Source organism: Rhea pennata, chromosome 15, assembly GCF_028389875.1.
Source record: "Rhea pennata isolate bPtePen1 chromosome 15, bPtePen1.pri, whole genome shotgun sequence".
In the NCBI taxonomy this organism is placed as follows: domain Eukaryota; kingdom Metazoa; phylum Chordata; class Aves; order Rheiformes; family Rheidae; genus Rhea; species Rhea pennata.
Window position 1 is genome coordinate 10,664,644 of NC_084677.1, and position 16,152 is coordinate 10,680,795.

The following is a 16,152-nucleotide window of genomic DNA, read 5'->3' on the forward strand; positions in this document are numbered from 1 at the left end:
CCCCTAAAGGAAATTTTAACTGCAGTTTTTCTTGGAAATGGTCAGCAGCCTGTCTCTTTCCTTTAACAAACTGAATACCAAGATCTCTTTTATTTTAATAAAAATGTGGACTCTTTCTTTAAATGTTTATAGTAAATAAAAAAAAATGAATCGTATGCTAGCCTTCCCTCTTCAGGGAGGGCAAAAGTTAGTGACCCAAGTGTAAGGAGAGTTTGGAATTTGGTACTACCTGCTGTTGTTTCTTTGCTAGATGCTGCTTTTTGTAGTTAGTGTATGTGCTTTCCTTCTGTTTGTTTTCCTCCTTCAACTGCTGCAGTGCATGTGATAGGCAGGGAGCTGGCAAGCTCCTTGGCAAAGGAGCCACTTGACAAAGTGTTCTTACAGCACGGCTAGGGTCTTGTCCTGAACTACTCCTGCAGTCACCTTAACAGCTCAACCAAGACAAATGTGCTCAAGAAGAGACCCTAAAATGGCTCAAAAAGCCATTAGTGGTGGAAAATATTTGTGAATTACACTTTGAGAGTAGTGGCAAAGAACTTGAGTAAAATTAGGAAATGCTAGGGCTGTTAGTTAACAATACTTGCATGAGGTTTGCTGCCATTATCAAATGCCACAAATCTGTTCAGTGCTGATGCAGCTGGAAAGCTTGATTAAACTGCCCAGTATGCTTTAGTATACTCCAGGGTTGTCTGTATGAATTTCTGCATCTGCAAGTAATTACTAACCTTTGCTTTGATAGATGAATTGCTTATGAGTTTATTTGAATCTTGAAATACAGTAATGCCTGCATTTTTGTCATAGCTTAATCATACCTGCTACATAGGAAGCAGTTTAGATGAATATTCATGCACAGTCCACCTTACTACTACTAGTAATTCTGAAAGAGATGCATACTAATAGAGCAGTAGAGACTAATAATCTGATAAAAATAATTGAAATTTTATACTAAGGAAGAGTTCAGCATGTCTCTTTTTGTCCATGAAGATGATCATGGAAAGTAAATAGTGAAAGTTTTCTTGGAATGAAATACCAGCTGTCAAAATGCTGACTTTCATTTGAAATAAGAAAACCTATTGGGAATTAAAGGCATTTAATAGTCTGTATTCCTTTTATTGCCACTGTATTACTCTTCCTGTAGTGAAGATGGTAAAAATTAAAATTTTCAAAACTGTAAATTCCTGAATAGGAAACCTGTACTACAGATATAACTGATCTTTAAAGCCACAACCTAATTAAATGTAGGAATGAATGCTCTCACATTAAACCAAAGAAACAGATCTTTACACAGCCAGGTGATACATTTGTTTTGTCATGTGGTTCAAAAAAGCGATATGTAAACAAAGGTGATAGATGACTGGCTTGGGTATTTGTGAAGTACATGTGTTTTGCACTGAAGTTAGCTGGAGTTGTCTATGCTGAGGGATCCCCAAAACTCAGATCTATTGCCCTGGCTGAAGGGAGGAGTCTCAAGCTGGTGAGTTTTGGTTGGTTGGTGTTTTTTGGGGGTAGGAGGTAGTGTTAAGCCTGAGCTGTTACTACTTCTCATTCAGTTCTACTTTTTTTTTCCTTTTTTTTCGTAGTTATATGCCACATTTTTAAGTATTTTTTTTTCTCTGTTATTGGATACAACAGTCCTTTATGGACTAGTTTCCTTTGCAGTTCTAACTCGCTACACAGGTCTTGTATTGGTGTGTTACAATAGCCTTTCATTAAAGAATCAGTATTTTCCTTTGGGATCCCTGCTTCATCCTGTCCACAGGATTGATGCACATGATTTTTAACAGTTTTTAATGTTCTTCACTTTCTGTAGAATATAGACTTTCTGTATACAATGAATATTGACTGTTGCAGTGCAGGCACTGCTGTACACATTGCTTTCCTTACTGCTTACAGATGCTTAGAACCTACGTATGAGAAACATTTTTAAACACAGCTGAAATACTTCAGGGTCTGTTGTCCATGGACATAGCTATAACAGCAAGCAAGAAAATAATCACTCAAAAGCATGTGATTCAATACTGTTTGTTGATTGATGGGTGTGACTGGATATGTATGGTCCTCTGGAAAATACATTTTTGTTTTGTAGCTAGAGGAGGATGGTAGGCAATGGATGGGGGTAAAATCTTTCTATTTCTTTTAATACAGGTTGGGATGGAAGTGGCACCACAACTCAAAGAAAACCTCAACAAAAATTTTTTTGACTTTCTTCTAACATTTAAACAAGTAAGCGAATATGTGTTTCTTTGGCCAAATCACATAAATATGTTCCTTAAGTACCCTACTACTGAAATACTACTTGAAAAGTTTTTTTGAAGGTTTTTAAATCTAGATTTCAGAATACTCTTGTACCTAGCTGTAATATGGGAAATATTACATACATGCTGATAAACTTAAACTGCTCCATTCAACACGTTGCCATGCTTTAATTATATATGCTATATTCTTGCTTCTTCTTGCATGCAGAGTGCTTCAAAATGTCTGTTTATGATCTTTTCTGTCATAGTTTCAGTTAATACGCAGACTTTGTCCAGTTTGTCATAGCTCCTGATAAATAACTTTCCTATTCATAGCAACATTTTTTTGTCTTTTATTTTAACAGATTCATGGGGATACAGTTCAGAATCAGCTGGTAGCACAGTGTGTGGAGATTCCCTTGTATTTGACTCTATACTCTCCTGCTATAGACTGGATTTTACAGTGTGTTGCATACCGTGCTCCAGAGGTAAGTAGGTGTGGTAATGCTCAATACTAATGCAAGTATTAGTGGAAATGTGGTGAAGAGTTAACTTTTTCTTTTTATGATCTGTAGACTTACTCGTGTGTGTGTGTGGGGGGGGGGTGGTTGTTGGTTTGTTTTGTTTCCCCCCCCCCCCCCCCTCCACTACTTAACTACATAACATAGTGAGAGTAACATGCTGTATTCCACCTGAAACTGGAAGAAGCCCAGAGGCATTTTGGAGAACTGCAAATACACACAGTGCTTTGTAAAACTTAAGAACACTGAAAGCATCTGATCTAGTAACACCATATATTTTATGCTGGAAGTTCTTGGAGAGGGTTCCCCAATATGAAAGGATAAGTGTCAAATCTGAAACCAAAGTTTAGGCAGCAAAAATGCATTTTATTATAAATTGTAGATTTCTATGGCACAAAAAACATCAAAAGTGACACAACCTAAAATATCAACATCATCATCAGATTGATTTGCTGTTTTTGATTATTTATTACACTCTTCAGATTTTACTTTCAGTGTTAATATAGAATTATATAGAGCTAAAAAGTATAAAAAGCAAGTCCCCCTTATTCTGTGTTCTGTATGTTAAATTGCTATATATGCAATTGCTGATGAAGTTCTGCTCTTATGTAGTAAAATCATGCTAACAGACAGCATTAGGAAAGATTTACAAAAGAAAATACACAAAACCTTCCTCCCATCACCACTTGAAAACAAAGACAATAGGTCTGTTTAATACAGCAGGTATGTTCAGGTATGTATAGCTGATGTACATGAGTACATACTTATGTCCAGGGCTAAACTCTGCTGCAGGACCTGAAGTGATAAAAATATTAATCATTTCTGGTAGAATTTTGTATTTTTTTAACTACTTCCTTATTTACTGATATAAAATGGTATTTTTTAATCCATTTGATCAATGTGTTACAGTTGGCCTAAGATATTTTAAAGAATTTGATTTCTAAAGCTGCATTATAACACCTCAGCAGCTGAGGAAAAACTTAAGTAATTCAATGTTATCAAATATTTAAACTTCTTGCCATCCTTTCTGTTAAAAACATCTTACTCAGTTCTTACGTGAATATAAAAGTTAGTATAAAGAGCCTAGATATGACTGAGGATTTTCATTTGTTTTTCTCTTCTATACAGAAAGAATATTTGTTTCCACAAAGCTCATATTAGTCCTCTTTAAATTCATAGACAATATTGTTTGTTTCTTGCTGTTTTTAGCTAGTTTTTTTCTTTTCCTGAGTTTATTAGTTTCTTCTGTCATACTGATATAAAAATGATTTGGGTAAAGTGTAGCTTTGAAATTGCTTAACATAGTCAGCAAGCTATTCTAGTTTGTTTTGTATTCTGCATCAGGGAGTTCCTAATCTTCCCCTCTCTTGCCAGAGGTAATTGACCTTGTTGACAAATAGTAATTGTTCTAAGAAATGGCTTGGTAAAAGATTGCAGATATGACTTCCATAAAGTGGTGTTTTTGATTAAAATACAATGCATGCATTCACATAGATGTGTTTTTATGTTGTACTACACAATTGTTTTTTTTTTTTTTTTTTGCTCTAAAAACAGGATAAGACAGGATTATATGAATGTATTGGGTAGGTAATTAAAACAACTTGTAGCAGACTTTACTACATTAATTAAAGGAAAACTTTTTTTATAGTCTCTACTCACTAATTTTAATAAGTCTTTCAGGTTCTGCTTACTGAGATGATGGAGAGATGCAAAAAATTGGGGAACAAGTAAGTATCTCTCAACCTAGAAGCTATTAGTCTGTATACTCATGAATCCTTGTAATATAACACTGTCTTTCCCCTTTGGAAACCTCTTTTGAATGCATAGCTTAGCTATTTTCTCCCAGCAGTTGATGAAAGTCATGACTGTGACCATTTGTTCTCCAGAGATGAATTCCAAAATAACAGTAGATTGCTTGTAGAGCAAACATTAAATTAAACTCGTTGCTGCACTCTGGCTCCTAAGCCAAAACTTAGGACATATAACATGTTCCCTTTCAGCTATTTCTGTAATTCCTGGTCGTGCTTCATTTTTCTCATCTTCCCACTCTTTCCTTCCAGCCCTCCATTGGCTACTGTTAGCCCATCCATGAATTCTACAAGAGAAGTTATAAAGCAATTGACACCTTCAGAAGATAGTAATATTTAGATGACTACTTTTTTAAGATTAAAAGTAGGCTCTCAAGTGTATCTTAGTCTGCGTGCAGGCTAGTCATGTTAAGTGAATAATTCAGAATGAGAGTTTCCAAGCTACATGAATATAATTCGGACTGCTAAGGAGCTAATTTCAATTAGTTTTATTATTAGGTAGACTGAGTTCTGTGAAGGTGTTTGGTTGTGTATTTTTTCCTGATGTGGTTTGCATTAGATCAGTTGGCATTGGCAGATGAATTAGAAAAATAGCTGATCCCTTGAAGAGAAGGAGTTGTCAGCATTAGAACTCTGTGACTGAGTTAATGAGTAGGGGGAAAAAAGTGTGATTTAAAGAAAAAAAGTGATATGAAGGTATTGTTCTGTCTTGTGGAACTTGCTTTTGTAATCTCACATTGTAAAGATAGGCTAGCAGCTTCATCTTTGTTCTCACTTCTTAGAAGGAAGGACAAAATGGTGAATATTTTTTTTTAATTAAGTATTTTTGAGATCAGTTTATTTTATTGGAAATTTAAATAATCCAGTGTATTATTATAAGACATTTTCTGTGCTAATTCATGGCTGAGTTTGCCTAAAAGATTTGCTTTTTAAATTATGTCAATTTTTTATTCGTGTGTGCATTATAGTAACAGTAAACTGGATTTTACAGTAATGTAATGGGTTGACTCCTCCATGAGTAACTTTATTTCAATAGCAATACATATACTAGTCTAAATGATTAGTTTTAGATATCTAAATATATCGTTGGCAATTATCCTATAATCACTCTGGATATTTTTTTTAATCTTAACAATTCAGTTGCTAGAAATCTGACTTTCATAATGTATGTATTTTTTTTAATTCGGTCAAAAAAAGGTTTGATAGAGACTTACCCTGTCAAAGCATACTTTTGAACTGTAGTCAAAAAGAGAGAGTGGGTTACTAAGCACATTGGCTAATGCTGATTTACTTACTTTTCTTTCTACCACATTTCAATAAAACGATGGCTTCAAAAAACCTGTGTGAGGAAAAAGTATTCTACAGGTGGTTTACCTTCTGAGTTTGCGTTAAACTAGTTTACTTTGTCTGATAGCTTAATGTTTTTCAGTTTTGATAATGTAATATTAGTCTTCAACAATACAAGTTCAACTTAAAAAGGTTTTTTTGTATCTTTTTAATTCAGAATGGATGCTAGATTGTTGAAAATCTGAAAAGTTCAGATTAATATAAAACAGAGGACAAAATATTGAGATGTATTAACTTGTGTTACGTCTGTTGTAGTGCTTTGCTGTTGAATTCAGTAATGTCAGCATTCAGAGCAGAGTTTATTGCTGCAAGGTCTATGGACTTCATCGGCATGATTAAAGAGTGCGATGAATCTGGATTCCCCAAGGTAACTTTTGTGTGTAATTTATAACAGCTTATTCATTATCTGGCTGACTTCTTTGTACTCATAGCTAGTTGTCTGCATAACTCACACATTTAGGAATTGAGCTATTTTGTACGAACACGTGTCTTCTGGTTGTAATTTAAAATTTCTAATTAACTTTCAGCATCTTCTCTTTCGCTCATTGGGATTAAACTTGGCATTGGCTGACCCTCCTGAAAATGATCGCCTTCAAATATTAAACGAAGCCTGGAAGGTTATAACAAAGTTGAAGAACCCTCAGGTGAGTTACTGATAGTTCCATAATTCTGATAGCTCATTTTCTATTTAAACCAAAATTGTAGTCAGTTGTTGAGTAAGTGGTACACTTAGCATGGCTTAGGTAATCTTTTTCTAGATACAGCAATTGCCAAAAATATGATACCTAGTAATAACTGTATATAATTCCTGCTTTTCTGAGCTTTGCTTATGTACTTACGCAATGCAGTTCTGAGGTTCATCATTAGTCTTGATCTTTAGGTGTACATGAATTGTATCTTGGATATATTCTTTTAAGCGTAATTTTTGGAAATGTGTTTTGTTAACCTTTATAAACTTTGGTAATCACAAGATACATGTATTTCTAGGATTATATCAACTGTGCTGAAGTGTGGGTGGAGTATACCTGCAGACATTTTACAGTATGTGAAAATTACTTTTTTGGAGGTGAGGGTGGAGAGGGAAAAGGGGCAGCTTTTCTGGTGCAGACTAAGTGTTAATAATAGAAAAGCTAATGACTATTTATAACTGTATAGAACTTCTTTAGTGTATGGAAAAAATGTATTTCCCTTTATGAAAGATGAATAGGAGGGACAAAAGATGTGGCTTTGGAGGAGGCTTTTTTCAACCCTGTGTAATATTTCTTTCTTTTTATTTAAATGGCAGATGGACCAATTTAAAGGTTTACTCAAGCTATGGTTAAAGTTCCTGGTTTAGCTGGAGCTCTGTAGTAAGCTAATGCTTTGGTAAATGGGAATGAATTATCAAACTGGTTTTAGTCATTTATGTGCTGGTTTCATTACTGTACTGCATAAACTCATTTTTGCTACACAGAAGCGAGAGGTCAATACTGTTTTGGCTGATGTTATCAAACACATGACTCCTGATCGAGCATTTGAAGATGCTTACCCACAGGTAAAAGGCACTTTCTTTAGATGAAACTAGTTCTGAAACATTGCTGGTGTACTGTACAACAAAACTATCATTTTTAAAGAGTGCCTAGAATTTGTGAAGCTTTTTGGACCATTGTAATGCTGAAGTGTGTTACTCCTTTTTCCCTAGCAAATTAGTCTTTCAATCCAGAAAAAACTTAAACCTGATTGTTTTAAGTATCTAGAAGTAGCATTAAGTAACTTCCAAGACAGCAGTGGTATCCTACTGAAGGAACCAAACTGTTATGTCAGGCTGTGTAAACGTGAGTAAAGCATGAAATAATCCATCTTCACGTAACATTATTAAAGCTTCAGTGAGTCTGTTTAGTCCAGTTCTTAACACTGTGTGACATATCAGTTATGTATGACATATCGATTACTTGGAGAGATTGTAGAAAGAGTTTTTGTGGTTACTTGGAGGGTACAAAAAGTGCCTACAAAAGAAGAACGCTCAAACTTTTTTTTTAATTTAGAGAGCTAGAGAGGGTGCAGATTATAAATCAGAGATTTTCCTAACTGTAAACATTAAAGAACAACTAAAAGTCTGGCTGGGAAGATTGGTTGATTTCCATTCGTAGGGCTCTGAAGAGCATGTTGGAAAAACATGTTAGGAATAAAATAGCTGAAGTTGATCCTACTTTAGGGGAAAAAAAATGACATAAATGAACATTTAAGTGTCTTCCAGCCTATTTTCTATGAAGAACTGGAGAAGAATAATCTCTGCTATAGGTAGTTTTAAAGCTAAATCCTATGTCAAAAGAAATACTAGTATATGTATTTTTCTTAATTTAACTTGTATTACAATCTTTTCTCCTGTTTTTTATTTTTAGCTGCAGTCAATTATTCAGAAAGTCATTACTTATATCCATGACTTTTCTCTGCTTTTTTCAGTGGTAAGTGATAATGTGTTTAATCTAGTTTTAGGAAGGGTCTACTGCTACTGTAAGAATGTTTACCTGACTTGCATATTTACATTGTTTGCAAGCTCGCGTGATGAGAGGACTTTTTGTCAAGCAGAAAAGTGCTAAAACATTTTGGGAACATTATGCTGCTTAATGCTTAAATATTCATTATTCTAATTTTCTATGCCTTTTCCTTAGATTGTTAGATTTTCCAAGTTGTTTTGTTATTATGGTGTAATTGACAGTCAGTGAAAGACAAAATACCATTTATTTCTGGATGTGTTCCTGTAACTACTGATAGCTGTTTCTGTGTTAGGGTAGATGTTTATCATGCTGTAATATATAGGACTTAAATTTGATATTGAAACAGAGAAGATTATGGAGGTCAATGACTGTATCTGAACTGGAAAGAGAGGAAGGAAGAGGGTAAGCTTCAAATTACTGAAACCAGCCAAAGAGTAAAAGTCAAGACAAACTCTAGGGAGTAGAGTCTGGCTCACATGTTGCTCAGACAATTCTGAAAAAAACTATATCCTCACTATATTCTTGAGATAATACAGAAACTAATTATCTCAATATCTTAATGACCTAAACCCTTTTCTTTCAAGAAAATTCAGAAGTCTTGGACCATCATAAGTTGCCCTGGGTAAATCCAAAATGGTAGCTGCTGTGTGGCCTGTTCTCATTGTTTCTAATATACTGCCCTAAGTTCACTACAAATTCAGACATGTAGGGGAACTAAAACTGTTTCAAGCATAAGATTGCTTTTAAAAAACTTTGCAAAATTTGATTCAACTAGTTCTGTGTATTGCATTTTATTCTAGATCTCCTGAATCAATAAATTGATATACCTTTCAGCCATCAGTGCTTTTCTATTTCTTTTTCTTGTTCATTACTGGTGCTTTAAGGTGAATTATTGTCTTCAAAAAATTTTTTTTAAAAACTTAACAGTTTTGATTATGAATCTTCTCCCAAATATTTAGCTATTTTACAAACAACATACAGAGCCAATAATTTTACTTACTTGTTTATTTGTACTTTCAGGAGAAATTCTTGCCATTTCTGGATATGTTCCAAAAGGAATGTGTGAGAGTGGAGGTTTGCAAGAGCATTATGGAAGCTTTTATTAAGTAAGTGGAGAATATTCAGATTAAATGCACTCTGGAGGATCTGGGCAATCTATTGAAAGATTGTTACAGAAGATAAGTTGAGTCAGTTTATAGTCCATTTAGCTTGTAAAGGTATTCCAATCTATGGGAAGAAAATGTAAATGCATCATTTTTGTTAATCTATTGATTGACTGATGAACTGTTGACAATGAAAGCTGAAATTGAAGTGATCACATTGATACTGACTTGCTATTGATTAAAAGACTAGTGGTTCTCTGAGATTTTTTTTTCAATTTATTTTGCTTTAGTTTGTTTATGAAATATTTTGTGTTCCATTTGATGTCACAGCGTAGAAGCGTTATGTTGATATAATGGACGAGGAACGGCAGTCTGTTGCAAGCTCCATTATATAGAAATACGGGGTATTTCCACAGTTGAAAATGAACTTAGATGAAGCTTTATTTTCAAATACAGCAAAAGTCAAACAGTTCTTTTCTTTTCAATTAACAGATTATTTGAAACTTTTTTTTCACCTTTTTGTTTTAGATACCTAAAAGGCAGGCAGATTTTAAGTGATGATAGTTCTCTGAGACATTAAGTGGCACAAGTTCTGCTTTTTGTCAAAAAAAGAAACCTTGGTGTATTGCACATACTCTTTTTCTGATTTGTAAATTTTGGCAAATGTTTTCTTTAAAAAAAAAAAAAAAAGGGGGGGGGGGGAAGGACGTTCATTTTCTGCCCTGTGTAGAACTAATATAATGCAATTTGAGTATATGATACAGTTTTTGTTAGCAGAAACTTTATAAGGAAATTGCCTTTATGAATGATAATGCAATGAAAATTTCTGGGGAGGTTAGATGCTCAGTATATGAGCACTTGTCACTGATTCCTTCAATCCTATTCTCCCTGTGACAGAAGTTTGAATTTGTGATAAAAAGTTCTAGTTAAAGTGAAGGAAACATTCTTCTGAGATTCTATACATTTTTGATGTTGATTTTTAAACGTTTTAAGAAAGAAGCGTTTAATACTAGGCAGTCAAAGAACCCTGAAGTTGTGTATGAGCCCAGTGAGAGAGGATGGACATTTAACTGCCAATCTACCATCCCCTCATTAGAGTTTGATAGTATTTAAGGCAGGAGAGAATGAAGGACACTTCAGACATGTCTTTCTAACCTGAAATGTCAAATCTCTTTATTAATATCTAGTGTCAGTCAAATGAGGTAAGTTGACGGGTCCATTTGTCACCTTGCAGAGTACAGAGGGAGTAGGTACATCTCTTCTAGAAATACAGAATCTATTGAAAGAAAACTTTCCTCCTTGGGAGGACACTTGTTTAGAGCTCTTTAATGTGCTTTAAATTGTTAGTAAAGCAGAACCCCAGTAGAGGAAGCAAGTTTGAAATCATCTGATGGCTGAACATGTGAAACGTGTGCCATGGGAAACATGATGCGTTTACTCCATTTGTTTAAATGCCTAGTTATGCTTTAAGGTTTGGTGGTTGCAAGTTAAAACAAGGCAGAGCATTCAGTGTTCACCAGGGTTCAAAACTTTTGTTCTCTGTCTCTTTTTCTGCCTTATTGCATTCTTCTGTATCCTTTTAAATGACTGGGTTGGTATGGATCTATCTTTCTTCTCCTTTGGAATTTTAGAGTACAACCACTGATTCATATCTGCTAAAAATGTTTTGGAAGGTACTGTTTCCTCAGTAGCATGGTATTTTTCATTTCTCCTGATAATTAAAGATTTTCTGGAAGTATTTAATAACGTTAACCAATGTTAAAAAAAATCTGGATGATGCAGTTTCAAGGCCAATTGCTTGGTTTCTTGAGATGTGCCTGGGTGCCCATCGCTAGCTGAGGCATTGTATTACTCTCAGATAATTCTAAGATTGGCTTGCTTTAACATTCTCAGATTGCTCCAACCTCCTGCTTACCTAGCTGCTGCACCGCTTCAGAAGTTAAATTCTTTGGCTGGGCAGTAAACCTCTTTGCGTTAAAATGATGTTTCTTGACAGGCATTTGTTGTGACTCTAGGTTTATTAACCTGGTTGTTTTGATTTTAAAATATTTATTGTATATGTGTGTGCACATGCACACAAACACATGTACAAAACCTCTATACGTTCTTAGTATCTTACAGTGCTGCTCATAAGAATTATACATTAAAAGGATGTTAATCTGTTTGTTTTTTTTTTTTTTTTTTTTTGTCCTCCTTTGGACAGTGGAGTATTTTTCATCAGTGTTTTTCAAAAATATTTTGTAGGCATCAGCAGGAATCTACAAAGGATCCTGTTATACTGAATGCTCTTCTGCATATCTGCAAGACGATGCATGATTCCGTGAAGTAAGATCAACTTTGCTCTAACTAAACTGCATGGCGTATGCAAAGTGGGGCTGCTTGGCATATGGTTTCACACTTCTGAGACTGTTTTGTGGTGGATTTAGATATGAATCTAATTAGCAGTGAGGGAAGAGATGTGCAGTGAAGTGGCAGCACCTATTACTTGCTCTAATTACTGATTTATTTGGACAGTGAAGCAACATATAAAAAGGTAAATAGCAATGACTAGAGTTTTGTGGTGATGCAGAGATATTAAAGACTTTTTTTAAAAATATATTTTTAAGAATGAAACCAATGTAATCTCTGAGCTGTAGTGAATAATAAACTATTTATGAGCTTTAAATGAATATGTAGTCATTAAAACACAGATCTCCATACTCATTTATACCTTTATTTGGTTATCCAACCACTATCAGGCAGTGTGTAATTTTGAAAGGACACCTTGAAGATCTCCAGGAACTTGAGCAGGGGATCATACTCAAGTGGAGAAGCTCTTGAACCATCTATATCTTTCCCTTAAATCATCTTCTTTCCCCAGTGGTTTGTGAGCACTGAGATTGTTAGGTAAACAGCCTGTACCTTGACATGCTCTCACTGCTTGAATAGCACTGGTAATCTTGAATAAACTTATGTATTTTTCAGGGTGTTCTGTTCTTTTCTGTGCTAGCAGCATGCTGCTAAGCCAAGTTCTAAGCAATTGTGGATTTAGAGTCTACTTGTAATTTTTTGTTAATCTGCCTCCCTCCTTTTCTGCCTCGCACTACAAGCCACTTTAACCTTTAAACAAAACAATATATTGAAGATAAAACAGCTTATTAAAAAAATTGTAGTAGTTTATAGTGGTTCATATTTGGTACTTCATTTTGCCAGAACAATTATCATAATTTTCTGAAGAGCCTTAAAATCCCTGAAACCAGCAGTTCCTTTTTGCTGAGGCAAAATTGTTTATATCACTTGCTTAATCCTGTTCTATCATCTTTTATTAGCAAATTGGCATAAATTCTAACTACCGTAAAGTAACTCCTGAATCTATTTTTAACATCCTCATTCAGGAAAGTCTCAGCCCATTGCACGGGGCTCACTTGCCCCTATAACAGCTGTTGGATGGTAGCAGCCTTTAGACTGGTAGCAGGCTGATTCAGAATTGAACTGGAAACCTATAATTGACCTAGAGATCCCATTACAAGTCTTCTGAGCCTCCCAGAGCCCATCAGTTGGCTCACTTGATTGGCAGTGCACTAATGAGCTAATCATCCTGGGATTTTTCTTTCCTCCTTTACTGAATTTGTATAATAAAACTATTGTCCTGTTCCCATCTGGTGTCTGAGTTAGGAAAATGGTAACTGATACACTAGAGGTCAAACCTGGAGCCAAGTACATAATAGTAAAAGGATTAAACTGGATTAGTTAACTGTAATTTAACTTTTTGTTTTATCCCTTTGCAGTGAAACAGATTTGCCTTAATAGATTTTCATGTGATGTAAATTTGTTTCAAATCAGATTTGGACTCTTTCTATAGAATACACATCCGTAAAAATCTTGAAAAGAAACTTTTTCATGTATCACTTTCTTACTAAAATATTAAAAAGCCAGCATCATAACAAAGTAATGTTAAGGACAATTTTTGAATGATGTAGCTGGGGTAGTCATTAAAAAAAACCCAAAACTAATGTTGTTTCTAAAACAAATATATTAACTATCATACTTTTTTTAAAAAAATTTTTTTTTAAATTCTTCTCTGAAATAGGATTTTTTTTAAAAAAATTCTAAAAAATGGCTTATTTCTTTAGTTTTTTTTTTTTGTTTGTTTTTTTAATCATCAGTTCCTACAGGTTCTTATGTTGGAACACAAGACTGAAGCCATTTGCTTGCTAGGTAGCATGAAGGACATTAGCTCTGCTTCCTTGCTCTCATGCCAAATCTGACTTTCTATAAAATCTAAAGAGATACTGTAGCAATTTTTAAATTTTTTAAATTTCAGAATTTACTTGTGGTGCATGGTTGACATGGCGATATTCATATTCAAATTGCTGTCTTACTTCTGTATAACTAAGATTGAGGTTAATATCCCAGTGTGCTATAAATGTTTTATATGGACATAACATTATATAAATTACTATATATCATTTGAACCTTTAAAGCTGAGTAAGTAAGAAAGATAGGCAATGTTCTAAAATTTAATTTACCATGTAAATTTTCTGTTATAGTGCACTAACACTTGAGGATGAGAAAAGAATGTTAGCAGCTTTGATAAACGGATTCATAAAAATGGTGAGTGACAGTTGTGTGTGACTGGTGGGGTGTACCTTATAGCTGGGATTCTCATGTGATCCCCATGAGAAACAGGTGCCTGAATCGGAGACTGTGTATCTGGCTTGCTTAGGTATGTTGAAAATCCCAGGAAACACATTTTAGGGAAATAAGAATGTAAGCGTTAAGAGAAAATGTCGTACAACTGTTGAAACTGATATGGTGCAGTGTGCTAAAGTGTACATATTGTTTATTTAAGCGTATTTTCTTTTTTTAAGATCTCATGTAAAACATAGTATGTATTAGAAAGTTCAACAATAATTAGTCATGTCTATTACAGCATCAGAAAGAGCAACTGTTCAGACCTGCATGAATGAAATTCCGCTATCCATCCCTAAATGGGGCCATTACCAACTTTAAAAAACACAAAATGAGATTTATATTGTTAAATTAATAGTCCCACCAAAAATGGAGTTGCTTTGTTTTGAAATTAATTTTTAACCTTCCCCTCCATTTTATCCCAATAATATATTTTGTTCTTGTGTTTTGTTTTTGAGATGTCAAGTTGTTTAAGGAGATGCTCTCAAGCTTTTTTCTTCGCTAACCAGGTACTTTCAATGCCTGGCTCTTTATTCAGGTAGTCATGGCTGACAGGCTTTGTCTCTACTTGTCATCATCTTTGTTCTTTATTGCAATGCTATGAATTTATCTCTAGGTGGTTGCTTTCTCTTGAGCTATAACATTTAGCTATTTAAATTGATTTTTTAACTGTAATTTTGCTTTATTAAGCAATGTATGCAATATAATATGGTATAATTTCCTTCAGGAGGATTTCATGTATTGAATAATATTTAATGAGTGTTTGTAGTCTCTGGTTTGGAGGAAGAAAAAGCACCAAAATGTCTAGTTAAAATTTTTAAACCAGCACCCATTAAGGTGTGGAGGGAAAAGAAGTTATAGCAATCATCCTAAGGTCCAGCCTTTTCATGGAAAACCTTACGTTTTTAGAGAAGTTTTCTTGAGACAAGACTCAAAGAATCAGCAGTTGCAAAATATAAGAATGGTAAAGGCAGTTGTCTCTATAATGCGAAAAGTAATTATTCATTTGCTGGTGCAAATGAATCCTCTGATCTTTCACTGCATGGATTAAATGCAACTTTGATTTTAATTAGTAAAAACTTCTTTTGAATGTGACTTCAAAATTAAGAATTAAAATGACCTTTGATTTTTATTAGAAGAGAATTCCACTTGAATACATAAATGTAGACTGCCTGGAGACTGTTTCTCATGCTATGCTTTTGATTGACAGCTGAGACACTCCAGCTGACAGCACTTGTTTTTAAATTCTGTAGGGTTAGAAATAGGTTGTTCTCATGAAAAAGGTTGTTTTTGACTTTCTGTTCTTCTTTTCTGACAGAATGCAAGGTTGCAAGGTTTAGCCATACTATATAAGCATATTCATTTCCTAAACTGGAGCAAAAATCCAGTTTTGTTAATGGTATGTCTATTGAGGAGATCTCCAATTTTATTTTAGCTAATCAGAAACTGCAGGAATCTGAATACAGATAGTGCTTGTTTGTTTTACAAGTACAAACTATACCAAGCCTTTATCCCTACTCATGATTCTGTCATGAGTGTCGTGAGTTCTGATAATTATGAAAACACTTTTCACAAGTCTAGGAGATAAATTTTGTTTTCTTAATAAATATTTGATCTATAGAGTAGAAAATCATGCGCGATTTGGACAAACCCCCTACAAAATAAAAATCTTTTAGGTTCTCCTGAAGGCTGATTATTGGAAAGCAGTTGAAAGGACAGAGATTCCCCAGATGTTTTTATGGGGATGATGTCTTTTCTTACCAACATATTTTAACATTTTAATTTTGACTTTCGAATATCTGTATTTTACTTTTTTTTATTTCCTAAAGTTAATCACCTACAATGGTAAAACAAGACTTTTTGCATCTTTTATAGGTTTCATTTGGCCGTGACTTTGAACAACAGCTGAGTTTCTATGTTGAAGCCAGGTCAATGTTTTGCAATCTGGAGCCTGTTCTTGTCCAGTTGATCCATGTAAGCCACAGTTATCT

The 16,152-nt window shown here is 34.3% G+C and overlaps 1 protein-coding gene across 4 annotated transcripts in view; it reads left to right on the plus strand.

Annotated features, from left to right (window-relative positions):
• Positions 1-16,152, plus strand: part of VPS35L (VPS35 endosomal protein sorting factor like) — a 58,279-nt gene that overhangs the window by 18,568 nt on the left and 23,559 nt on the right. For 3 of the 4 annotated variants that reach the window (XM_062587990.1, XM_062587993.1, XM_062587992.1), the window contains 12 exons: positions 2,146-2,223; positions 2,600-2,722; positions 4,436-4,482; positions 6,166-6,277; positions 6,438-6,554; positions 6,898-6,951; positions 7,364-7,444; positions 8,292-8,354; positions 9,408-9,493; positions 11,735-11,815; positions 14,020-14,083; positions 16,037-16,135. In XM_062587990.1, the coding sequence (XP_062443974.1) occupies positions 2,146-2,223; positions 2,600-2,722; positions 4,436-4,482; positions 6,166-6,277; positions 6,438-6,554; positions 6,898-6,951; positions 7,364-7,444; positions 8,292-8,354; positions 9,408-9,493; positions 11,735-11,815; positions 14,020-14,083; positions 16,037-16,135 (1,005 nt within the window). The remainder of the gene's footprint in view (positions 1-2,145; positions 2,224-2,599; positions 2,723-4,435; positions 4,483-6,165; positions 6,278-6,437; positions 6,555-6,897; positions 6,952-7,363; positions 7,445-8,291; positions 8,355-9,407; positions 9,494-11,734; positions 11,816-14,019; positions 14,084-16,036; positions 16,136-16,152) is intronic. The other variant, XM_062587991.1, reaches the window with a different exon arrangement.